Source organism: Impatiens glandulifera, chromosome 9 (genome assembly GCF_907164915.1).
Source record: "Impatiens glandulifera chromosome 9, dImpGla2.1, whole genome shotgun sequence".
Taxonomy (NCBI): domain Eukaryota; kingdom Viridiplantae; phylum Streptophyta; class Magnoliopsida; order Ericales; family Balsaminaceae; genus Impatiens; species Impatiens glandulifera.
In genome coordinates, this window is record NC_061870.1 from 11226477 (window position 1) to 11253767 (window position 27291).

The window sequence follows — 27291 nt, forward strand, 5'->3', positions numbered from 1 at the left end:
TTTTTTCACTCTTTATGTTCAAAGTCCATATATCAAGCCCACATTATTATGTCATGTTGTCCAAAAAATTCAAAAATAGAAACTGTAATTCCTAATTTATCATCGTTGTATTATATTATATTCTGTATCTAAAAAATATATTATATTATAACAATAATATATTATAACAATCTTATCATATATTTTTTCGTGATTTTTTCCCACAATTTTTCTCACTTTTTCATAAATATTCTTCATTTTTCACAATTTCTCCCACTCATTCACAAACACTCTTCCATTTTTTTTGTTGCTTCATTTTTTCATATTATTTCATTCGAGAATTAGTAAAGTCAAGTTACTCAACTATTTCTTTTGTTAAATAGGTATGAAAGTGAGATATTTTCGTTTTAAAAATAAATTTTAGTTTGAGTTCGAGCTCGAGTTTGAAAAATTAATTTTAGTTCAAATTTTTCGAGTCAAGCTCGAACTCGAGCTCAAATTTATAAACTCGTTCGAGCTCGAGTTCGAACCGAGCTAATAAATATTTAATCGAATTGAACTCGGGCTCAAATTTATAAACTCGTTCGAGCTCGAGTTAAGCCGAACTAATAAATATTTATTCAAATTCAGCTCGAGCTCGAACTCAAACTCAACTCATTTGCAACCTTAATCCTCTATAAACTAGCTATAAAATCTTAAAATCAAAATGTAAGGATTTTCTTTTACTATTTTTCTCTCATACAAAATAAAAAATTAATTATAAAATATTATTTTAAATTCATTTATATATTAATTTTCTTAACTAAATGCAAATAAAAATAAATATATAAATAATAGATAAATTAATTCAAATTTAAATATCCTTTATTGATATGTTTTGATGTTAAAATTTTTCTAAAACTAATTATTTATTTGATAGATTTAAAATATATGAATGATAAATCAAAATTTCAAAATTGAATCTATCAAAATATATAAACTAAATAATGGAGAAATAAAAAATGAGTGTTTATATCATTTAATATATATTTTCTAAAGATAAAGCAGCCTTTTAAAATTCAAAACCCTGAACTAATCAAATAAAATTAGCTTAGACGTGCTCCTCCTCCTCTTCTTCTCTTGCTAAATTTCAGTATCAACGGCGTCCGCAAATGGCAACCTCAGAATCCACGACTGAAGAGGAGGTGCTTGTCGAAGTTGAAGCTATACAGGCAGTTTACGGCGAAGATTGTTGTTTTCTTCATCAATTTCCTCCACACTTCCATATCCACATGAAGCCTCGAACTGCAGAAATTTCCTCTCAACAGGTTCCGATTCTCACTCTTCTCTTATTCTACTTAAATACTTGTTGATCATCTTCATCAACCGATTTTGTGATTTTCTCGTGTTGTACTGCTAATAAAGGGCTTGATCAAAAAAGGGTCTTGATCATGTTTCGATTTCAATCACTCCGAACTTGAAATTTTGACTCGTATCATGGTGTCACATATTTTGAGAACTAACAACATACTCTTGCTCTACGGTGTTATTGTATTATAATCTTGATTTAATAAATTACAATGGCTCTAAGTCCATTTATCCTTTATTTTGCCCAATTATAGCATCACCCAACAAGTCAAACCTTCTAATAGATGTGTCTTTCTGTTTTGAAGTTAAATATTATTGGACCGGAAGTAACTTGTTTTTAAGCATTTTATGATATTCATATAGTTGAACCTGAATTGTCAAGAATATGCCAAACTGAGGATTGTAATCATTCTAGAATGTTTCTTTAGTTAATCTATTATTTACCCTTTGGAGTTTCCATGTGGTCTGGTTAGATTTTCTATTAAAATGAAATTTACATGAATATGTATTTTTTGTATTCTTTGCAGTTTGTAGAACTTGATATTGGGATACACGCAACTCCTCAGGTATTTATCTTATCTTCCTTGAATGTGTTGTAATAAGCTGTTCATCCCCTATAAAGTGCTTGAAGTTATGGTTAGATGATTACCATGTGATGACTGTATATAGGGAAGAAACATTCATTTTAAAGGGTAAAATGCAAACACCTCCTCTCTTCATGTTTGGCCTCTGTAAAGACTATTGAGATAGGACTTGCAAGGATCCCAAAGATAGACTAGGTTGTAGGATAATGTGATGATTTTTGGACAGATTATGTTGGAAAAATTATGCTGAGGATGAGGATTGGCATATTCTGCCAAAGTATAAAATGCAGTTTTTGAAGTGATGAAACTGTGGAAGAAGAGTAAAGATTGTTTTGTACCATGTAGAAAAATGAAGAGAAATGAGATTGATATATTTTGGTGTGATTTCTGTTTAAACTATTACAAGGATTTATTATCATTACAAGTTTATTGAATACAAAGTAATAATTGAGTACAAACAATGAGTATCAATTTCAAGGAGTATAATTGAGATCAATGCATAATCAATCCAAGTTTATTGAATACAAAGTAATATTTGAGTGCAAACAATGAGCATCAATTTCAAGGAGTATAAATGAGTGCAAATAATGCACATTAATTTAAAGGGGGGGAGGGGGATTATACTTAATTTGATAATTCAAACTGTTAACTTAATAGTTATATTCAAAAGTTAAGAAAGTTAGAATGACAGGATACGTACAAACCCATTAGAGAGATGCTTATAAAAGTGAAGGAAAAAACAAATACCCAAGCCTTTCAAACTTGATTCCAAAGATTAAATTTCCCTTGAACTTTGATACACTAATTTCGTCCCGTCTCAGCATTTTGACTTCTACTTAAGTAGATAACACACCTAAGAAAAAACCAGTTCTTCTATTGTTTCCTAACATCAATAGTTACAACTTACAACTGACTGAAGAAAGCCCCATCATATATTTTGTGCAAGTTTATGGCTAATATCACACTTCCCTAAGGCTGGGCTATCTGATATTTTAATTCAGAGGCTAGCCTATCTATTTGGTATCATGATTCTGTATCTTGATTATGATCCAAAGAAAATGTACATTTGTAATGGTTCTCAAAAATCACAATCATTTAGAATATAATTTTGATCTAGAAAAAATATTGGATCATGGTTTTCTTTTGATACACTCCAAGTAGGGTCCAATCAAGGACCTTCCGCTTAGGAAGCACACTTTAACCATTGAGCTACATTACACGAAATTAACTATAATTTAGACCATGATCCAAAACACAATATTACCAAACAAAAAATATCACTTCCAATTTTCACTTTAGCTATTTTTCAATGGGATTGTTCAGAGAGATTGTATAGCAGTTTCCATATAGGCTCGTACTTTTCTGTTTTCTAAACCTCAAGTGGTTCTTTGTAGAAATCTCAAATCCTTGGAAATGTGGATACCACTTCATTTTTTTGGGAGGGGAAACAGCTTAGTGCCTTTCATTAAAATTCCAAAAAGTGGGAGAATAGTTCGAGAGTTAAGATCAAACATAGACAAACTCTAGCTTTGACAAAGAAACAAACAACAAACCCACATGTAATGTCATTCAATTTAAAACACAAGAAATAGAGATCTTTAATCCCTCTCAAAATCTCAAACTAAAAACCACGTACTACCAGAGTAGAAAACATGTTCTTGAGCACGGCCACTGTTTTCCGCTGCTTTCGCCATGGCCGGATAAGCCATTCGTCGAGGGCTTCAATAGTTTTTTTTATCTCTATTTGTTTCTCACATGCCATTGTTTCTTTCCAATGCAAAGCATAGCTGGAAATCACAAAACCCCGCCTACCGAAAGAAATCGCAAGTCTTCATTCATCCCTTGCTCTTCTCTCCTGTGGCGTCAGAACGAGACTGTTTGATGTTGCTGTTTCTGTCTGAATTTGGGCCTTAGGCTTGTTTGTAATGTAGGATTTAATTTTATTTTATGTTATAAGAAGAAAAATAAAACAGAAAAAATCAGCTTGATATTTCAGGTTATCCAAAAGCAAATGAGACTACAAAGGTCCCTTTGTACCATATCTTGTTTGGTACACATCTTATTTCTTCTCCAGATCTCTCTAAAAATCCACCGAAAATATTCACAATGACTATTATATTATAGCATGATTGACACAAAAGATGTACATCCTCCATCCTTGTTAAAGCATGTATATAAATATTATTTGTCTTCCATTAATATTTGCTGTATCTTTTTATCCTTTCCACTTTTGGTTCTACACTAGGAAAATGGTTGAAAGCTGTTTCCATTTGCTGCTTGGAAAATATTACTTGTGGCACATTGTAAATTAGTTTTGTTGTACTTTAAGTAAATCAACAAACTTGTGTTAATACTTACAAACTTTGATGACTTCGCTCCTTTTTCATGATAGTATCCAGAGGAACCTCCTCAAATTTATATTGTAGGATCCAAGGGCTTAGATCAACAAAGGCAGAATGATCTTTTGGCATGCATAAATAACAAAGCGCAACAATTCTCATCTTGTTTAATGCTTATAGCTCTTTGCGAGGTAATCTCTAAACTGTTGTATCCTTCAGTCTTTCTGGAGGTTATCATACTTATAAACTACATTCATTCCCCATGTTGTAAATCTTCTATATTTCAATTTTTCTCTGGATTATATATGCAATACAAGGGAGCTTGCCTTCATGCTGCATAGATAATCTCTTTCGATCTCTTTCTTAGCATCCTTGATATAGAAATTGAAAATAAAATATCCACCCAGGATATCTCAAGTGGTAAGATTGTTGAAGTCGGAGATATTGTATTTAGTCTCATCCAGTGAAAAAACTTGTCTCAAAAAAAAAGAAATTTAAGAAGAAAATTAAATTCGTAAAAATCCATTCTTGAAAGTACAAGCTCGTGTGTATATGTTATTAGGAAGCAGTGGAGAGTCTCTCAAGAATGAATCATCCTGAAGGAAATTGTCCGCTTTGCATGTATCCATTGGTTGAAGAAGATACAGAAAATAAGACAAGGCCATTTATGAAATTAATGTCTTGTTTTCATTGCTTTCACAGGTAAACCCCCAAGTCTCTTTAGTCTTCTGTTTGCAATGCAAACTTTTGTTATATTTATCTACTAAGTTTATATTTTCTTCCAGCGAGTGCATTATTGGGTGGTGGAATTGGGTCCAGAAGCAACGGAAGTCTGATGGCATTGATTTATCAATCACAAATCTCTCAGAAGATATTGTAACTAAGCTTGGTAAGTTTGATGTTGTCTTTATTCTTTTATATATAAGATAATTGTATTATATACATAACAAAAAATTGATAACACAAAAGGCTACTCTCATTCCCAAAGAAAGACAAAAGATGCATCAAAATGTTTCTATGTGAAATAACATAATAAAATTTCATTAACCAAGACACAAACAAAAGAAATAACATAAGAAAATTTCATTGGTGATGTTTAAAGAACTAAAAGGTTCCATCCTTTAAAACGATGAGAAAGAAGTGACAAAGAATTATCCTGATTGAGTCTTTCCTTCAAAAGATATCAGAATTATCCTACAGTCCTTTTTAAGTTTCATTTTTTTTACAAAATGTCTTTATGCCATTTAACCAAAAAGAAAAGTTTGGTTGTTTTCACCCAACCATTGCATTGATCTCAAAATTCTCCAACCAACCTTGGCATAACCCAATTAATCTTGAGAATCTGACAAATAATATCTCACACTGTTGTCCCAAAAAGGGGACAAAAAAGAAACATATGATCAGAATGCCCGCAAAAACAATATCTATTGCCCAAAGTTTATCGTGCTGTATCAGGATGTTAAAAAGCAGTATGGAAATTTATTATGATGGCAGGAATTCATGCAAAAGAGGACAATAGCACAGCTAACTGCCCTGTTTGTCGAAAGCTTTTTCATGTCAAGGATATCGAACATGTACTAGACTTGATTAACGCTAATCCGAATCAGGTATGCTGAACACTGAACAACCTTGGATATATCTCCAATCCTCAAGCTTGTCTATTTTTATAAGTTTGGATTATTTGAACCTGAGTTCATCCGACATGATCTACCAATATATATTGCATTTACTAGCGGATTGCTTGTTTGGAAACGGGTATTTCTTCTTTTTTCCCATCATGAACATTTGGAATAATTGTATGATTTGTTTATCTTAATCTATGTATTTCTTCTAAACAATGTATGAACACAAGATTTATTGAGGTTCGGCCAACAATGCCTACATCCTCAGATAGTCCAATTTTATAGATATTTCATGAAATAATAATCAAAGTAATTTTAGGTTACAATATCTCTATTTAAAAGAGTACATTAAGTCACAAAAATTAAACTACTCATGTTGAGTCCACCAATAAACCCTAATGACATATGTAAATGAGTCATGTGGAACAGTTTATATAGATTCTTTTTTGTTCTGTTTTTTCTAGGGTAGCTACGAAGAGGAGGATGGCAAAGAAGAGGAGATGGAGAATGTTCTTCAGTCTGAATCGGAGAAGATGAGAAGGCAGGAATTTGAGGCTATACTTAATCGGCAAGAAGAGAGAGACGGTTTGATAAAAGAGAAAAGAAACAATGTATTATTAGCAGGAATGTTCCTGTCTCCACAACCAACAACTACAGATGGAATAGAAGAAAGGGAGGAGGAAGGTGTGTCTGTAGGAATAGGATCGAATTCGAATACAACTACCTCCTCAAATAGGCCTAGCTCCAGCCGTGGGAGAAACTCACGTAGAGGAGGAGGAGGTGGTGGTAGAGGAGGAGGAGGAGGTGGTGGTGGTAGAGGAGGAGGTGGTGGTGGTGGTAGAGGAGGAGGTGGTGGTAGAGGAAGAGGAAGAAATCCAAGACCACAAGTTCAAAGATGGTTGCCGAAAGAGAAATGAACAACAAACTCGGAAAATATTTAGTTATGTAATGTTTCCTAAGCAAAAAAAAAAAAGAACTATCAAATACAAAATTTGTGCTGAGAGTTGGATGATTTTAATGATTTTTGGAGGCCTAACTACAACTTGAATTAAGGGTAAGAAGCCTTAGTATTTTGTTTTTGAGCAATATGCATATCCAACAATTAAGTATTAAAAAATATGTTTATATCTTTTTGAGGTTTATTTAGTTGTGTTTATTTTTATTTTATAGTATTTATTGGACAATTATTTTTTAGCAAAAAAGAAAAAATATCATTCTCTTGGTATTAGACATCAGCTCTAGTATTTTAAAATAGTTTTTTTTAGGTATTTGTACGAGATATTGTTTAATTATGTATAAATTCAATAAATTGTTGATATTTTTTTCATTCAAATTCAAAAGTGTTTTAAAATGTATTATGAACTTCTATAAATAATTCCTTAGAGCAACTACATCAGCTACTCTAAATCTGAGTATTTAAAATACATTAAAACAACATAAACCTACTTTAACATCTCAAATTTTAACTAGTTAATACATCAGCTACTCTAAATTTTATAATTCTATCTTACAAAATTATAAAATATTCATTTCTTCCAAAATCTATTATCTATATATATCTAATGAAGCTTAAGAAATAAAATGTAGGGTGATATTCATGCTCTCACCACATATCACATAGGCATATTATATTTTATAACTGTTTCTCTCTCTTGTCATAATTAACTATTCATAATTACTAATTTATCTCATATCATAATTATTAATTTATCTTTTCTAATTAATTTTTATTTTATTTTACTAATTTTTCTTTCATAATTATACATATTATTTTTCTTCATTAATTTTATATAAACTTATATTTAATATTATATATATATATTTATAATATACATAATAATACTATATATAATATATAATAACGTTTAAATAATTTATTAAAGTTAAAATAAAATTACAAATTTTACTTTTATATTCATTTCTCTCTCATATTCATAATATACCTTCCTAATTAATTTCCGTTTTGTAACACTAATAATTAATTTTTTTTCCCTCATTTATATATATATATATATATATATTTCATATTTTCTTATACATCATTTTTATAATTTTTTATAAAATAAAAATTTTAATTTATTAAAAAATTAATATTAAACGTTTTTTTCTCATAAAATCTATAAATAATATATTTTATCATTAATTTTATATAAATATATTTTTTTTTCTTACTATTATCCTTTCTATGCATATTTATTATTTATATACTTAATTAATTAATTTTCTTTTATTCATTATATATTTTATCTATTATTAATTAACAAGGATTAAATATTTATACATACATAAAATTTTAAATTCAATTTAAAAAATACAAGTGGTAATGGTTAAAGTGTTCACATATTTATTATTTATATAATTAATTAATTAATTTTTTTTTATTCATTATATATTTTATCTATTATTAATTAACAAGGATTAAATATTTATACATACATAAAATTTTAAATTAAATTCAAGAAACACAAGTGGTCTAATGGTTAAAGTGTTCACATTTTATATTAGAGACTAGAGTTCGAGTCTCAATTTACGCGAATTTATAAATGGTTGTGCATGTGGGTATGAGTGGGTGAATTTGTGGTCGATGTGGATGGCATGTGTGAGTCCCTACGTAGTGGGTATGAGTGGGTGAATTTGTGGTCGATGTGGATGACATGTGTGAGTTCCTACGTAGTGGGTATGAGTCGATGTGGATGGTATGTGTGAGTCCCTAATGGTTGTGTATGTGGGTATGAGTGAGTGAATTTGTGGTCGATGTGGATAGCATGTGTGAGTCCCTACGTAGTGGGTATGAGTGGGTGAATTTGTGGTCGATGTGGATGACATGTGTGAGTTCCTACGTAGTGGGTATGAGTCGATGTGGATGGCATGTGTGAGTCCCTACGTAAATGCGTATGTGAATTTGTGATTAATGGGGAAGGCCAAAAGTAAGGGTAAGATGGCATGTGTGTGTCCCTACATAAATGCTTATGTGAATTTGTGATTGATGGGGAAGACCAAAAGTAAGGGTAAGATGGCATGTTTGAGTCCCTACGTAAACGAAGATAATATATATAATATGTTTAAAACAAAAAATTTAGGGTGATATTTACCAAAATTTTACACATTTTATATGAATTTCTCATTAAATTATCGCAGTACAATTATCTCTTTTCTCCTTAGGAGGTGGGTGTCAACAACGGAAGAAAGACGAGAGAAAAATATTCGATCTTGATTTGAAGAAAAAACGGGAAGCGAATGAATACGAGGATTCGAAATTAAAAGGAAATCGAGAATTTCTCTACCTTCGTGGATTCTGAATTTTTTTTAAAAAAATTAAAATTAATTATTTTTTTATTTTTACACATTTTATATGATTTTCTAATCAAATTCTCACGGTTTATTAAATTTTCGCGTTACATTTGTTTTCTTAAATCGACACTCCTTTCTCTTTAGGTATATGTAGCATGAGAAGAGGAGGAGGGCGACGCCGACGTGATGGAGAAAAGCAACGATGATGCAACGGAGGAGGGCGACGATGACGCAAGAGAGACATAGAAAAAAATATTCGATCTTGATTTGAAAAAAATGAGAATCGAATGAAGACGAAGATTCGAAATCAAGAGTAAGACGAGTATTTTCTGTTTCCGTAGATTTAGAAAAGAAAATAATTTTATTTTTATTTTTACACATTTTATATGAATTTCTCATTAAATTAGTCTCTCATTTCTTTTTAGGTTTAAGTATTTCTTAAATTGACTCTCATTTCTCCTTAGGTATAAGTAGCACGAGAAGTGGAGGTGGGCAACGACGACGCGACGAAGGAGGGCGACGAGGACGTAAGAGAGACCTATAAGAAAAAATTCGTCATTTGAAGAAAAATGGAAAACAAAAGAAGACGATGATTTGCAATCAAGAGTAACCGATAATTCTCTTTCTCCAAAGATTTAGATTTTTTTATTATTAATTTATTTTTTATAATAAAACCTAATAAGATATTTTATAAGAAAACTATAAATAAAATTGTATTTTCATGAATAATATTAATATTTTAATTATTTATTTATATATATATAATACAAAAATATAATAAATATATTATATATATATATAAATAATATAAAATATATTTAACTCTATATTTTGATATGTTTTAAATAATTGATAAATATTTATTAATTTAATTTATAATATTATTATAAATATATATATATTTTTATACAAAATATTATAAAATTGAATTATTTTTTTTTAATAAAAATAATAATTAATGATATTGTTTAACCAAAATAAAATTATATATATATATATATATATATATATATATATATATATAGTTTTGAAATAAGAGTTTTATGGGTGTTGACGTAAAAAAATGGTTCAATATTATTTTTTAATAGACATTTCACATATATTTATTTAATATTTTGACTTTTAATGTATAATAAACTGTTTTTGAAATTTTTGAGAGGATATAATGAAGCTGAAATAATTATGTACAAAAGAGAAAAAAAATACAAATGTATTTTTTTTAAATATTATTTTTGCCAATTTAAGATAGTGTGATAATTCACGTTAATTTTTTTAATTAAATTAATAAAACTAAAAAAACTAAATTTTTGAATAAATGACCATATTTGTATTATTTTATTTTAGTTGTATTTTAAAAAAATTTATAAATAAAAATTATAATAAATTTGAGATTATATAACTTCACAAAATATTAATAAAAATGGAAATGTGAAAGAATATATATACCCAATATAAAAACCGTTAATATAGTATATAGTGTGATTAAATTATTTTAATATAGAAATTTTGATTTTTTTAATAAATTTGTCCGTTTGCATCGCACGGAAATCATGCTAGTTATAATAAGAGAGAAAGAATGGTAGAGAAGAGAGGAGAGAGAAAGAATTATTAAAAAATTATAGAAGAGAGAGGAGAGAGAAATAATTATTATTAAAAAATTATAAAAATTGTATTTGGTATGCTAAATTTAAACTAGGAGAGTCAAAATTTTAGAATTTTTTATTTTAGAATTAATGTTTAAATTAACTGATGTATGGTTTTTTTTTTTGAAGATTTTTTTGTTAAAAATTCTAATATAGCATAAATGGTTAAGTTTAGAGTAACCGATGCACTTGCTCTTAATTTATAGAACAAAGATAAAAGTGGTAGACCAATTAGATATATCATCCTATATCAACACATGTTTAATTTTGCTACTTCTGTTTGATTTTACTCATGTCTAACTCTATTATTTTAGGGAGTAAAAGTTTAGGGGAAACTTATTTTTTTAATTTCAAAAACATATATTAGAAGTCTAGAAATAAAATCCACAGAATTTGGAATCCAAATGGGTTATTGAAGACCAACTACTTGGCGTGAGCAAACCCAACTACCCAAGTACTCAAATTAAATTTACTAAAACTTATATTATTCACGTTTTTTAGGTGATTAAATTTAAATTTTTTTATTCCTTTTAATATGTAGTTATTTCGTTTAACAAGTTTTTTTAAACATTTAATACATTTTTGTATTAATTAACACATTTTAATAGGTTTAACAAGTATTTGACTTGTTAAATCAAGTTTAACACGTCTTTCAGCAATTTACCATATTTTGTCTCATTTAACATATATTTTACTTATTTAGTACGTCTTTAGTTCGTAACAAATATTTGACTCATTTTTGTCCTTGTTTAACATTTTTAAGTCGTTTAACACATTTAGACTCATTCAACATATTTTGACATTTTAATAAATGTTTAATAAATGTTTAACTCATTTAGTCTTGTTTAACACGTTTTTGACATGCGTAATAAGTTTTTGATGCGTTTAACACATTTTTTATTTATTCAATATATTTTGACTAATCACATTTTACTCTCTAATACGATTATACCCTAATTCAATTCGAATTAAATTTAACTCAAATTAAATTATTTTATTCAACTTTATATTTATATTTTGAATATCTGAATTAGGGTTTTAGGTTTGGGTTGGGATTTAGGTTAGGATCAAACAAATATATGCCCACCCTACCAACAACCATGTTGAAATGGGCTACAAAATTTTAGAATTATATTATTTTGTTCAAAAGAGTCCAAATTAGTTAAAATTTGGATCACTCTTGATTTATCTGGTAAATTTTTATAATAATATAAAGATTCCAATTTTAGGTAAATCTTACAACAATTTTAAATTTATAATCTTAAGAGTTTATAATTTGTATATTATTTTAATTTAATAAAAAATTTTATAACTAAAGTGAATTTGTATTTTTTTTTAAAAAGAGTGTTAACTTATTCAAGTAAACCAAGTTATATAACTTTATTAAGTTCTATTAAGGTATATTTGGATGAGTGGAATTGGAATTGAAATTGATATTGAAATTCAAATTTCAATTCCATGATAATTAGCATTAAATTACAATTCAATTTCTATGTTTGAGAAAACTATAAAATTTAATTTAAGCTCAATTCTTATGTTTGAAAAAAAGAATATAATAAAAATAATTTTAATATATATTATCTATTTATTTTATTAAAATATTAATGTGACATAACCCATTATAATAACTTAAATGTTAAAAAAAAAAATCAATTTCAATTTTTATTTAAAAAAAATATCAGCTAAACAACTTAACTTCATAGATTTAAAAATAATATATATATATATATATATATATATTAATATTAGTTCAAAATATTAACTTGTTTAAAAAAAATAAAAAAAAAAATAACGGTTCAAAAAAAATGATCGATTGAAAATTTCAATCATGTTTTAAATGATAAAATAATAAGTTATTTTTATTAAAAAAAATATTAAAAAATAAATATTTTTTGAAATTATAATTCTGACCTAAAAAGAATGAAATTGAGAACTATAAAATTATAGGATATTGAATTCTAATTCTTATTATTAAAGGGCTACCAAACTTTGGATATTGAATTCAAATTCTAATTCCAATTCTTATTATTAAAGGGCTACCAAATTTTGGAATTAATCCAATTTCAATTACAGACTTAACAAAGTAACAAACACACCATTGTTATTTGTTTATGATTATTTTTTAAATTATTTTAAATTTAATTATATATATATAACTAATATATTTTTAAAAGTAAAAAAAAAAAACAAATTAAGTTTTGGTGACAACCCAAACTTAGGGGTGGACAAACCTACCGATCCGATCTTTAAAGGCATTTTTGGCAACAGAGGATCCTCGTTTTGGGGAGCACCACGGCGTTGATTTGCAAGCCCTTATCCGAGCAGCTATAAGAGCTTTTCGATCGCAAGTATCTTGCTTGACTCCGTCAGCTAAACCATCTTAAGCTTGAGGAACTCAATTATCTTTCTAGCTAGTATTCCTTTACCTATTGAGAGGAGATATCAGAATAAAAACATGTATGCGTGCTAAGCGTGGGCAAGCGAAGACAAGCAGAAGGTATGGAATAAAGTCTTTTCTTACATTCAAATAAGTCGATTCGACCGACTTTTGGATAACAAGAAGGCGAGCAGACTATGCTTGGACGAGCATCCGCGCTGAGCTTCTTTCATTCGCTTTGTTCGTATAGATCAACTACCTCGTCCTATCAATCACGCGAAGAATCTTAACGCGCGCTGCGCTGCCCGACACACAAAAGAATTGCGATTTTTTGTTGGAACGCCGGCGCGAACACAGTGGTCTCTGACCAAGACCAGGAACCCATTCGAATCGTGGGTTGACTAGTTGGAAGGATTGCTTTCTGCCGTCTGTCTTTTCCACTCAGGTTCTGAAAGATCTCGACCAACGGGAGAGGAAAGTAGGTTGAAAAACGTACATGATCTCACGTATAGTACCAGAACCACGACGTGAACACCCGAACGGGGAATACCTTACTGAATACTTTGCATCTTCATCTTTTCTCCAGCCTAGACCCATTCTTCTGGATCTGAATTAGTCCTATTTCAGGTGCCTTCTTTAATAAAGACCTCTTGATCCCCCATTGATCATTTTGTTGATTGAAAGAGAATAAGCGCTATCCATCGAGTAAAGGGGGGTTTTGCTATAGTGATTTCGGAGGTTTGTGGCCCCTTCGAGAGTTGCGGGTCCTTGTCGCTGCATGAGTGGTATCTCACGCTCAAAACTCCGGAGACACGAGTCGAGTCCTAGTTGTTGCGGTCCGTTTCCTGGTTTCGCTTGTGTTATTTGCATTTTTGATTGGTTCCATTGGGAATCTCGTAGCCCCATGCCCCCCACAAGCTTGGGCTTACACACCGTATCCCATGTTACTAGGTGGATGCCTCTCCGCTCCGGCTTGTCTCCCCACAAAAAATTCCTGCATGCTCTATTAATAAGGTCCCGTGTGCCCCTAGAAATCCAAGTGGTCTGATCGAATTGGATATTCGTCTCTATTTTTTTTCAAAAATTGCGATTCGTATCCGATCCGGTATTCGACCACTATCCGATCCAAAAACACTGGATCGGATCAACCAGCCGGATATCCGCTGATCCAATTTTTTTATATTTCTAATTTTTTTCATAAGTTAGAAAATTAAAATTGTTCTATTAAGGATCTAAGTTATTAATTTAACTCATAAGTGCGATACATATCAAATATATAATTCAAATGCCAAAATGAAATCAATGTTTTTTGTTTGGGTTTGTAAAGGAAAATGGGAAGAAAAACAAATGGAAGAGACATATTGTTGTTTGGTTTTATGGGTTTGTAAAGGAAAATGGAAGGAAGAGAGATTTTTTATTTTTGTTTGGGTTTGTAAAAAAAACGGGAAGGAAAAGAAAAAAATAGAGAAATTTTTGATTGGTTTGTAATTGTTTAATATTATTTTTATTTGTGTTTGTAAAGAGAAAGAAGGAAAAGAAAAGGGAGAGAGATTTTTAGTTGAATTTGTAATTATTTAATAATACTTTTGTTTTGGTTTGTTTATTTAATAAATATTAAAAATTATCGGATCGACTTCGAGTATCCGATTTTTTTTGTCCGATCCGTATTCGATCCGAAAATCCGGTAAAAATATCGGATCAGATCGATTTTCAAATTCAATCCATCGGATACAGAATTTTTCGGATCGGCCGGATTAACGGATCAGATCTTTCGGATCGAATTTTTTGGCCACCCCTACCCAAACTTATATAAAAAAATGTCAATTCACTTTGAAAAATAATAATATAATAAGAAATTTGACGAAATGACCCTAAAAAGGGACTTAAATGTGCTAGTTAGTAAATGACCATTTCAAAATATTCTGACGAAATTACCACATCACGTAACGCAAAGGGAAGAATCGTCTCGCGAAAGAAAAATCTGTGAAATTACCCCGTCGCGTACGCGAATGACACGATCATTCTGGACTTTTCACATGCTTTTCTTTCGCGAGACGATCATGCCCTTCGCGTTACACGGCGGGGTAATTTCGTCAGAATATTTTGAAGTGGTCATTTGCACAATTAAATTTATACGCTGGTCACCAGTGCATTTAATGGCCTTTTTAGGGTCATTTCGTCAAATTTCCCAATATAAAAGCTAGAGCATTTTCCTAGTTGAGGTAAAATGTAAAAATCTGTCACACTATTATTATTTCCATATAATCTTATTATTCAATATAAAGCCATCTCTAATCTGCACACCGATTCTATCTCCCATTGACAAGAATCAAACACTAGTTTATAACATAAAAATACAGGCCAGAAAAGAAAGAAGTTATAATATAAATTAATACAACAACATATACATATAAGTGGTGTTTATGATTTCCATTGTTTGCTTAACTGCTCTAGGTCTCTCAATTGAGATTTTAACAAGGAATGCTTGTTATGCATCTTATCTAGCATCGTCTCAATGATCATCATCTCTTCCTTGAGATGTTGGACCTGTTTGTCGAGCCAATTTGACATTTCAGGTCTCATTCCATTAGCATTGTTGTTGTTAAGATATTCCGCTTGAGTAAACACTCTCACTTGTTGGGGTCTAGATAGTAGTACAACTATACTCAACTGCAAGGTTAAAAAAAAAAATTATATGCAGGCTTAGGGTAATCTAAAGTTGTCCTTAATTTATTCTTTAGATTGCATTACATGTGAGAGTAATGACTAAGAAAAAAGTCAAATGTTATTTTCCTATAAAAGAAATTTTGTGCCCTTTATGCATGGAACACAAAGAGGAAAATTGTGTTCTCTTTATGCATGAAATTTTCCTATTTGATTGCACATTCTCTATACGAAAGAGTTATTAAATGTATGATGATCCTGAGATGGCCTAAAATATGGAGCAGAGTTAAAGAATGGACGGTGGAACTCGAATATATTAGCTTGTACTCAAGGATATACTAAAATGTTCCTTTTGCTGCAATTGTCTCCGAGATCATAACCCCGAAAAATGCAAGTGTTTGGAATGCCAAGAAAAAAGGAACAACAAATATGAAAATCGATTGTAACATGCTGAGATTTACAAAGTAAAAACTGTACACAAAAAAAATCACATTATGACTTCTTTGCAAGGAAAATAATGAATATCGCAGTGCTATTTGGAAAATTATGAGTGCATTACTTGGTTTTCCTTTGGCTTATTTTTTTTTCATTTTTCCAAGAAAAGGAAAGAGAAGGTATATATCAAGAATATATACATACCTGCATCAGAAGAAGAATCAGTGCAAAGACGATGATCAGAAGTACAGGAATCTGGCTTTGAGACTTCATAGATGTATAAAACTTCACTAGGGTTTCACCAAGCGAAGAGATACTTCCTCCATGTGATCTATTAATTAAGGGATCATCAGCTGGTTCGTTAGCGTTTGCCAATCTTTGTGATGTTGTTAAGCCATTCTCCACTCGTGATGTTCCCAAATTCTCAGAAGAAGGATATAATCTTTCTTGTTGAGCATTATTATTACCATTAGGCATCACAATATTAGCTAATGCAACACCTTCAGCTACATTATGTATAAAATAGCAGCAAAGGATAACACTGGTTAGCTTTGGTTTAAAAGAAAGAAAAGCATTGTGGAGTGGTGCAATATACCTTCTTTCTTAATGTGCCTTTGCTTCACCCTCTCATCTGCCTGAAAGAGATGATCCCGTAAGAAAATAATAAATGTCGGAATATTAGATATGATATTAGTTTTTCTTTAAAAAGATCGCGATGATGTAAAAATCTACATTTGTTATATTTGTGAATTGTTATATTTGGAAAAATCACAATGATCTAAAATTAGACTATATTTGATCCTGATATAATTATTTTGTATACTGAAGAAGAAGAAATTACATTATAATCTAGATCACGATCTATAAAAATTACCTAACAAAAAGAAAAAAACACTTCTTTTAGTTTTGTACAAAGAACAAGCTAAATAATATTACTTTATAAAGAGGGGTCAGGGGTGTACTATCCCATAAGTATATGATCTCTATTATGTAATATAAATTAATACTTTCTAAAAATTATATGATATGATTGAGAATAATCATATGTAATTAGGATCTGATTAGCATATTATTACTTAATATTAGAGATATGTTATTCTATAAGTAGATGTTGATCTCTATCATTAATAGATATAAATTAATACTATCTAAAAAATGCTTCTTTTTAGTTTTATACAAAGAACAAGCTAGAATTTGCAAGAAAATGGCATTTACATTTTTTTTCCAGAGACCATATGCATCTCGAGCCTCTTCCAGAGTAGACTGCTCGATTTTTCCTGCCAAATTAAACACAAATAAAAAATATGACTGTTGCATAAATTTAAAATAAAAAGGGGGCAGTTAAATTACAAATATGTAAGGAAAGATGTCCAGATCATTGTCATACACAACAAGTGAGAAATAAGCATAAATGCTCAGGCTTGACTCCTATAGAATTTACTGAAGTTAATGTTGCAAATACACCATGTTATTTTAAATCTAGATATTCCTACATTCTAATTTTTGTGACCCAGGTTTAATCCCGGGTTGGCTACTACAACCCCCCTTTAATCAGAGCGGTCTTAGTGGTAATCGAACCTGAGACTTTTGCTCTACAAGGTAAGACCCATTTACCACTTGAGCTATCCTGTTGGGCTGACTTAAAGTCAACTTATGTAGTATAAAGTTTCAAAGTCTAAAACAGTCTCATGTAAAAAAAACCCAATCCTAGCCAACAGGTTTAAGTCTCTTATGAAGATATCATTTGAATCTCATTTTATACCTACATGAAATCTGCCTGTTGCAAATGCTTCCAAAAGCACTCTCTTGTACACAGAGAAGTTTGTTTTATAACTATACATTTTTTGGAGCAAATCTCATAACTAGCTAAGCATCAATAATTGTAAATTTGTAACATAAGACATAATACAGCATTTCAGAAACCTAAAAAAGTTCTTTAAGGAATTAGACACCTTCAACTAATTACTCTATCACTTGTTTTTGATGGCTAAAACATACCTTTCCACATTGTTTTCTTGGAAAAAGCCACGCCTAGATAATATCTCAAAATGCAGCTATTTAAATCATTTTCATCTCTTTCCACATCCCATAGTCCCTGAAGAAGTTAAGAAGAAGATGTATACAAAATGTATCAGATATGACCAACAAGATGGTTACTGTGGCTGAGAGAAACCAAACTGGATAGCCAAAGTTAAAAGGAATTTTAACTATGCCAAAAAAACAAGGACAACAGGATTTTTGGTATCATTTTTTTTTATTTCATCATGATCTGGACAAATCTACATTTGCTATGATCCAAAATATAATCTGATCATATCGTGAAAAACAAATTTCTATACGAAAGAAGCAAAAGAATTACACTATAATTAGGGATCATGGTCTAGAAGTAGATTTGTATAACAAAGGAAGTAATAATAAAAATCACACTATCAAGATGATGATGATCAAAAAACATTTATCTGATCACCAACCAGGAAAAAAATTGATACCAAATGAAAAATAAAACGACTTACAATTTTTGTTTTGGGGATCATTCAATAAGTCCGTGATTGTGACAAAATACTAGTTTCCAACTAGGCTCAACATATAACCAATACCAATCCAACCCATTTCATGAATAAAATGGGACCAATTAAGCAACCAACGAAACTACTTGTTACAAATAACATCTTGTTGTTGAATAATATGATTCTAATCATTTCACACCCCTTACTCTATTTGGCTTCCTCAAGCTCCTTCCCATAGTGGTTTCAACATTTAATATGGAGATGGCAATAGGAATACTATTAGCTCATATGAGAACATTATATACCCCAAATAAAGGATAAATATTCTAGATAACACTGAAACAAAATTATTTTTGAGGTTCAAAGAATAGATGGAAATGTGAAAATGGGAGTTGCACATCTTCATTTAACTCTAGGATTGTAGATTACGGATTGCAACCCCTAACAGATGTTCACGTCCCTTTGATGCAAGAAAACTCCTTTGTCTTATTAACAAATTCCTATATTCCAGACAAAAATGTCTTCACATTCTTTAGTCCTCTAATGTTGTTTCAAGCAAGTATTTAGCTAATGTGACTGCCAGTCATTTTGTTTTTGAAATTAAAAGAGAACTAGCATGACAGCCCATAGTCATGCCCCCCGCTTAAACTCAAAGCGATTCCAAATGGAATCGAACCCGTGACCTTTTGGTCTCTTAAACCGACTCTTACCACTGGGCTACCTTGGAGGGGTTACTGCCAGTCATTAGGAATCAGTAAAATGTCAACAATATAAATTGTGAAAGTTTTTGTTGTTTTGTGGAGATGAAACTTATAAGTTTAATATGTTATGAAAGAAATTACAAATATTATTTGAAAAAGGGAAAACAAATTGTGGACGACTGCTGCTCCACTGCACATGTCAGGATGAATCCAACTAAAAGCCAATATGATCTCCAAATAAGATGCAAGGCTTAAGGATAAGCAGGTTCAACATAAAAGGCTTTAGCCAAGAGCTTAAAGTTTCGAGTAAAAACACTTACATTACATGCCAATCGCCATCTTACCAATGGTACAAACAAGCTATTGAATATCACCTCATAAATAGTGGGTTACTTCAACTTACATACGCATATCTGGCCTTAATAATAACTTCAGAAGTTACACTTTATACACACGCATCCTCATCTAAATAACCATATAGGTGAGCATTACACTAACAATTTGTTTTTCTTGGGACTTTGCAAGTCCTCTCGTGACGCTTGCAATATCTATGTGACTGATAATATTTGTGCTTCATGGAAGACTTCCAATGGCGAACATCCTTTTTACTTCGATCGTTATTGGACTCAAAACGTATCAATTCTATATATTAATTAAGGGATGACTGACATGGAAAAGATAAAAGAGATAGGACCATAATGGACTGAGCATGTACTGATTGCAAATTACTTTTGCCTCTCTTCAAGGATTTTGGTCTACTGGACATAGTGAAGGTAGTCTGTTGTCACAATTAAATGTAGAAGAGGTCACAGGCTAAGAAGGCTATGCGGCAAGAAATTTTCCAATGAAAATAATATAGGGTTTGATGGTTTAGTTTTGATTTCAGTACACATTCTGTTTACAAACTGAAAGGGGGATATTCACTAAAGTGTAACATGGATATAAAACTCAACAGAAGTTACTGACATGCACACTATAATCCATACCTCAACTGTGAAGTAGTCTCCATAAGGTACATCTTTTACTACTTGTGATGTTTCAATAACCAAATGACTGCCAAAAGTAAAACGCAAACCATTATAAGCTGATAATATCATCCCAGACAAAAGATAAATTGTGCAATTGTTAATCTGAGAAGAAAAACATGGTCCCTGAATAAGAGCATTTCATGCACTATATTCAAGTAAGAAGTATGAGAATTGAGGAGTGAAGTATTGATAGTCAAGCACGAGCAACAACAAAAAGGATGAGGTGAGAACCCTAGTTCTTCACAAGGATGATGTTGGTAAAAGCTACAGCAACAAAAAGGGAGTTGAGTTCCTTTTTTCTTAATAAATGACAATTCTCTTGTTCAATCCCAAGGAACATAAATAAAAACTTATGATTATTTTTTTTCTTTTCATATTATATGTCCATTAATCTCTAGATGAGGTGAGAACCCTAGCTTCAAGTAGTTAATTCACAAACTTCAAAAGGAAAAAATTAGATTTCATGCTGGATACTGGCAACCTAAAATAAACTATGCAAACACTATTTGATGCACATCATCACATAAGAGGGGTGAGAATTCATAAAGTTCCCCAAAATATAGCATTATTTGCTTCCATAAACATGGAAATAGAACATTAACCTGTCTCTATAAATTCTATATTTCTGAACCTCCTGGCAACTTCCAAATTTAGCACCTAAAACAAGCACCAACCAAACAAAAAATGCGAACAGAAACTTCAATATCAGCACAAGATTGGATTTCTTAATAAAATGAGAACAGAATGATACCAAAGTAAATTTTAATTGGATGTTGAAAGAACAAATCGCGAGCACGCCCAAACTCATTATGGTTATACCAAGAGCTGACCCTAAAATCTGCACTTAGGAAGTTGAGTATTAAGTAAACAACATCAATTTGTTTAGGCTAGAAATCTCCAATCACCAAAGATGAGATTAAAATTTTAAATTCTATAATTTAAGAATGAGTACCTTTGTCTCCACACTTTTCATGATATGATTTGATGAAATCAGACGCATCATCAGAGAAAAAGAGAATGAAAAATTCCTCCACCATTATCTACCATCATTGATGAAAATCTTAATTAGACGCGTACTAAACATAGAGAATCTTAATGGAACACTCAGAACAAGCACTATAATTTGCATATTTATTAAGAACATATATACCGTAAATTTAGCTTCTGCCACCTTCACATAATTTTGCGGAACTGCACATCAAATTAACAAATTAAGACAGATTAAAACAAAATAAAAAAAATGCCAAATTATTAGTACGCTAAACTGGAGTTAGATTTCAAAAATATCTTCCCAAGATGAAAAAACTAGAAGCATTTATATCATAGATGTGCATGCACAAATAAAATATACTAATTAGACATAAACATGTTAAAAGGTTTTTAGCAAGCTATGACAGATAACCATTTAATGAGCACATTGGGTTGTAATGAGTTGAATAAAAAGGAGCTGTTTTTTTTTTTAAACCAGACAAAGGGATGCCTAATTAAAGATAATATATATATATATATATATATATTAAATGCAACACCACAAGCTTTAGTGGTGTAATTCAGCACAACATCTCTTGTTCAATTGTATCATGATTCACAAACTTAATAAGCATAACTAACCTTTAGGTGCTTCAGAATTTTCATGCACCCATTTAGGAGCCTCCTGAGAAGACAATGGTTCTCCATTTGTAACAATAGCAACATCCTCTTCTAAGTTTTCCTGAACTTCTAAAGAAGCTGGTACAATTTCGGGTTCACCATTGGTAGGAATCAAAGAATCTTCTGACATAGAAATCCCTTCATTCCTTATCAAATAAACCAAAGATAAGACTGCAATAATTTAGGATCTCAGAAATCAGTACGCCCTTCCTAACTGAATACCTTTCACTAGGTTCCAGATCATCTTTGAGGCTTTCAGAATTCTCAGCCTCTGAATTTATGCAGATTCCATTTGTTTCACTAGTAGACTCTAATAGCAAATCCTAATATAAGAGAGAAAGAAGTAAGAATATGAGTAACAGAACAACCAAAAGTTATACCTTACCTACAAACCTTTTTTTTACTGAAGGGTCATGTTTATTAAAATTTCATTGAGTCACCAACAATAAAAAACAAGTTACTACTAAATAGTGCTTCGATTCAACCACTACGATGAATAATAAGATGAGGGAAGAACGAAATACCTGCATGTTTGAATTGGATTTAGACATTACACCATGCTGTGACCAACGTTCAGTAATTAGCCTATAAGCTTCATCTCGAGAGAGGAATGACGTAAAGAAAAACTGCAAAAGAACTAGTCAAATTGAAAAAGATGCCAGGTGTACAACACAATTTTAAATCTGGCTTCACAATTGATAAACCTTGAAAGCAAGTGTTAGATAAAACACATCAGTCAGTCTAATACCTTCTTTTCTCCCACCATAATATCTATAGCAGTAGGAAATATCCCAGCAGCTTTTGCTCTTCGCACAGATGTGACTTCATGAAATGAAATTACTTTCTATGAACAAACCAAAAAGAGAGTTATTTAGTCAAGTACTATAATGCAGGTGTATGGGGATGAGAATTCTAGAAACCAGAAAAGAGAAGGGATAGAAACTTCTCCAGAAATTAAAAAAAACTTGATCAAATAAATGGTAAAAATTTAACCAAGATACCTTTGTCTCAAACCCGAAGAGATTAGAATAAAAGCAAATATAGTTATTGAACAGGTACATATGACCCTGCAACAATTAACAAACAAGGGACACCAGACTTTAATCGCTATTGGCAAAGGTAATACTAACATATAATGATTTTGGAATGGATTGAGAAGACAAACCATAAAACTACAAAAACAAATAATATATATATAGCAATTCCATTAAATATCACATTCCATTAAATTAGCTAATAAAATAGGTTCAAGTACAACTTTGCCAAAAACAAACTTAATAGGCACTATTTCAAATCCAAATCTGAGTTTGCTATGGAAACTGATTCCTATTTGAAATAACTATTTTACATGTGTCCATGTTGAGATACAATCACAATTCTAGCAATTCCAAATAGGCTCAAAATTAGACACGTCCGCTAAAGTTGTTAGAAACATAATTTTCAAATTGAATCATCTTAGAAGAAAGGATGATAAAGAAATTGGATAATCTATTGAAGAAGATTTAAAATCAGTTCTAATGGAATTAATGAATGTAATTGTTTGAAAAGGGGTAAAAAACTCTTAGGAAGTGTTGTAAAGGAAATGATGTTTAGTATTTGTATGTGTTTCACCCATATTGCTCTTTGCCATCCGTTTCCCCTGATGTACACGAATTATTTCTCTTGATAAGATATCTTTGTAATCTACAAGTTTATGCAATATGTAAATGCTTGAACATTCAAGAAATCTATCACATAACAAATACCTGGAGAAGAAAATTTTCTTGCAATGCACAGTTAAAATCTTGAACAAGCGTCTGCATAGAAGAGAATGGAGAAGATCTATTAACTGGTATTTAACACTAGATGAGTAAGTAAGAAATCAATAAAACCACAAAATCAGCTATTGTCGATATGGCAAGCCTTTATTTACACAAAAACATTGTGGATGTCACATTGTAACCAAGCACACTTTGAAACATAAGCTATCATGTCTAATAGGGGGGAAAGATCAAATGCAAAAAAAAAAAACGAGGTAACTTAAATAGAATCCTACAAATAACCCATGGGAAATTGGCCATTAAACAAACCAAATCTTGTCAAGAACTTTGAATGAAGCAAGCACAAAAGAAACTAATTAACATTCAAGATTTCATGTATAATTTTGACCAAACTACCTAGAGCATAGATTTGTCAAAGTTCTATATATGAATCAGATAAAAACAAGGAGAATAATGCATTTAGTGGCTAGCAATATAATATAGGTTCAGACAGGTGACTGAAACATGAAGACATGTATTTTAATTAAAACCATAAAATGTAGACCTTATTTGAAGAATTTTCAGAATTAAGAGAAAAGAAATACAGATTACTGTTGTATCTAAATTATATATGCATGAGGATAAATAAATAATGTGCTTCTATGCAAGAAATGGTCAAATATATTTACAAACACACAAAAACATTGAGAAAAAGCGTCCAGTGATACTATGTAATAACAAAGTTGACAAAAAGTCGAAATATCCATCTTTACTCACTTCAAACAAAGGAAATAGGAGTATTTACATGGTGCAACTGACCAACATATATGTAAATATCTCATACCTCAGCATGTAAGAGTGCTCCTATAGACTTCAAGAAATGAAATGGATAAGCAGAGAACATCACTTTCAGGTAAAGCTTAGAGATAGAGAAAGATGATTTGTTAAACTAATAAATTTCAAGTTCAATATTATTTAGATTTCCTAGATAAGGATAGAAATGCTTAGTTGGCTTCAGCTTAGGTCGTTTACAGATGTAACTTATGCTTAGAAATTGGAGATCTTTAATGACATTAGCAGGAAGATGCTACAAACAATGTTACTAATAATAGTCAAATATGAAAGATTTGTTGTTAATCTCTTAATCTCCTTGTTACTAATAATAGTCAAATAATTGAATCTCTTAATCTCCTTGTCCACTTTAGTTAAGCTCTTTGTGAAGGAAATACATTATCCTACTGGAAAATATCCAATTAAAAGACTTCCAGTAAAATCTTTTTTTTGGGAAAACTTCCCAGTAAAATCTTTATATAGACTTATCAAGTATGAGTGCAAATGTTCTCTTTAAGCTAGAAATGTTTAAGTGAATTAGTTTCTTATCTGACCACTTATGTGTGGTGCTCATGAAACTAACTCATTCCAGAATGGCCGTGATCTGTGCCTCACCTTGAACATTCACAAAAAAAATGGCATTTTAGAAATGCCTCCTTAGATTTGCCTGAATATCATCAAACTGTTGGCTAATTGTTAAGGTAATGGAAGTAAGCCAAATAAAAAGTTGTGAGTTACAAAATTATGTTCTGTGACAAATAAATGCTTGTAAGCCTGCAAGAGCATTAGTGTGCCTCGTACTTTTATAGGGCTTGAACAACCAAATTTAGGAAACATCAATAGGAGATTTTCTAAAAACAATAAATTAATAAGTCTTGTGAGTCAAGAAAGGAAAGAAGAATAAAGACTACCAGAATATAACTGAACTATTACGGATAACAATGATTCAGATGATGATAACAATTCCAAGACACATAATAATCAATTACTTCAAAAGTCCATATTGCTATGAAAAGAATAACAGGTCTTTGGAATACAAGCAAAGAACTAACTAATCTGCACTACTTATTTGTACTTGTATTATAAGATTTAGGACCTCCACTAATAATATTCTTGTATACTTTGGGTGCTTATTGTTAACATTATTAGACTACTAATATCTCAAGGGTTTGGAGACAAATTTATCTAGTGTAATTATCCCCAAATTTAAGTACAATATGGTGAATAACTTAAAGGGGCGAAGGATCAGCACTGATCATGCAAGGAGCACTAATTGCAGAAAATATTTGAGAAAACTTAATTACAGATAGATTTGAATCAGTATGAGAAAATGCAAGATGACAACTTTACCTCACATTAATTGTATTAAAATTAATTATAAGAAAAGTTCATTAACACCCTAAAGTAAAGCAGTTTCATACAGCCAGCCAACATATGCAAATTCAGCAATAAAAAAGAAAATCCACCTACTTCCTCATGTGAAAGCCGAAAAAGTTGTCGATATTCCTCACTCCTCAATGACGGCTGAAGCTGCAAGTTAACACAATTTACAAACAATCAGAATAGAACCTGCCATTGTTATCCCTAATAATTTGAAAATACCAACTGAAGTGTATATGGATCAAATAAGTACTGATGTCTGAAGTTCGGAGGTCTTTAACCGGCTGGGCGATCGATCCACCAAAGAGGGTAACACGGCAGAGGATGATTCAGATGAAGCGTCGGAGTTTCGTCCTGATGGAAACGATTCAACTGATTCCGCCCGATCAACGTTCTCGGAGAGCGCCATTTCTTTTGGAGTATCAGTCCAAATTGGTGGACCTCTAGAGAGAGAAAAAAGAAATCAGCTTTTGCCTTTCGGAAACATCAAGAAGGAGAGAGAGAGAGTAACTGTCGGTTAGATAAAAGTTTGGAGTTTCTTTTAAGTGTTCGATTAAGTCGGCTTTAAGAAAGAAAGAAAAAGTGTAAATATTATTAGTTTTTTTTTATTATCAAAAAGTAAGTAATTGCTTGACCATTTCTTAAGGTTTTGGATTGGTGTGATGATTTTGGATTACATTATCATGAATCAGATTTCTCCTCATTATTAATTATTTTAGTATGAACAACAATCTCTTTTTTTCTACAAATTTCTCACGATTTTTAAATGTATAAAATTGATTTGTGATCGCATTTTGAGTTGTTTCTTGTAAGCTAGTAAAATAGTGTTTTGATTTAATTATCTACCTACCCTTCTTATATTTAGGGTTAGTGTTTTTTTTATGATAGAGATGTGATATATGTTTAAAAAGATATAAAGAAATAAATGGTCCAAGTATTTAATTAGATGAGAAGCATTACCAAAACAGGGTAAAATTATGAATTGATTTAGCTAAGTTAAGTCACCCTATTTATAATTATAAGGTGTTAATTAAACTATTAACAACTTTGGAGAGTAACATAATAAATCTAAGGACTTATATATTATTTAGAGTCTCTGTTCAACTCTAATAATTTTACACTACTTCTCCATAATACAGCATCAACGACACAAGTGAAAATATAAATTAGACTA

General features: G+C 30.8%; 2 protein-coding genes across 3 annotated transcripts; one reads left to right on the plus strand and one right to left on the minus strand.

Annotated features, from left to right (window-relative positions):
* Window positions 1–1055: 1055 nt before the first annotated feature.
* LOC124916663 (E3 ubiquitin-protein ligase RNF25) lies at window positions 1056–6964 on the plus strand. 2 transcript variants are annotated; one of them, XM_047457410.1, is made up of 8 exons: window positions 1056–1286; window positions 1854–1892; window positions 4303–4440; window positions 4812–4951; window positions 5035–5138; window positions 5744–5856; window positions 6336–6668; window positions 6702–6963. In XM_047457410.1, exons 1-8 carry the CDS (start codon window positions 1131–1133, stop codon window positions 6786–6788), a joined length of 1110 nt encoding a protein of 369 aa, XP_047313366.1. In that variant the 5' UTR covers window positions 1056–1130; the 3' UTR covers window positions 6789–6963. The 2 variants fall into 2 exon arrangements, with proteins under 2 accessions (XP_047313366.1, XP_047313365.1); XM_047457409.1 differs by having other exon boundaries at window positions 6336–6964.
* Window positions 6965–15399: 8435 nt separating this feature from the next.
* Window positions 15400–26600, minus strand: LOC124914840 (protein VASCULAR ASSOCIATED DEATH 1, chloroplastic-like). The gene is made up of 18 exons (XM_047455453.1): window positions 26371–26600; window positions 26208–26267; window positions 23913–23963; window positions 23169–23234; window positions 22916–23011; window positions 22692–22793; window positions 22390–22490; window positions 22129–22313; window positions 21668–21708; window positions 21470–21557; window positions 21269–21355; window positions 21120–21174; window positions 20476–20542; window positions 18280–18376; window positions 17497–17558; window positions 16877–16916; window positions 16486–16787; window positions 15400–15852 (listed from the first exon to the last, which is right to left on the minus strand). Exons 1-18 carry the CDS (start codon window positions 26524–26526, stop codon window positions 15604–15606), a joined length of 1905 nt encoding a protein of 634 aa, XP_047311409.1. The 5' UTR covers window positions 26527–26600; the 3' UTR covers window positions 15400–15603.
* Between the last annotated feature and the right edge of the window lie 691 nt (window positions 26601–27291).

Bases quoted from the DNA above. Each gene is read 5' to 3' on its own strand.
- LOC124916663 (XM_047457409.1), top strand. From the start codon at position 1,131: ATGGCAACCTCAGAATCCACGACTGAAGAGGAGGTGCTTGTCGAAGTT. The intron at 1,893-4,302 runs GTATTTATCTTA...TTTTCATGATAG, and splicing joins GGATACACGCAACTCCTCAG to TATCCAGAGGAACCTCCTCA. The intron at 4,441-4,811 runs GTAATCTCTAAA...ATATGTTATTAG, and splicing joins TGCTTATAGCTCTTTGCGAG to GAAGCAGTGGAGAGTCTCTC.
- LOC124914840 (XM_047455453.1), bottom strand. From the start codon at position 26,526: ATGGCGCTCTCCGAGAACGTTGATCGGGCGGAATCAGTTGAATCGTTT. The intron at 23,012-23,168 runs GTATCTTGGTTA...GTTTGTTCATAG, and splicing joins TCTTCGGGTTTGAGACAAAG to AAAGTAATTTCATTTCATGA. The intron at 21,558-21,667 runs GTATATATGTTC...CAATGATGGTAG, and splicing joins TGGCAGAAGCTAAATTTACG to ATAATGGTGGAGGAATTTTT.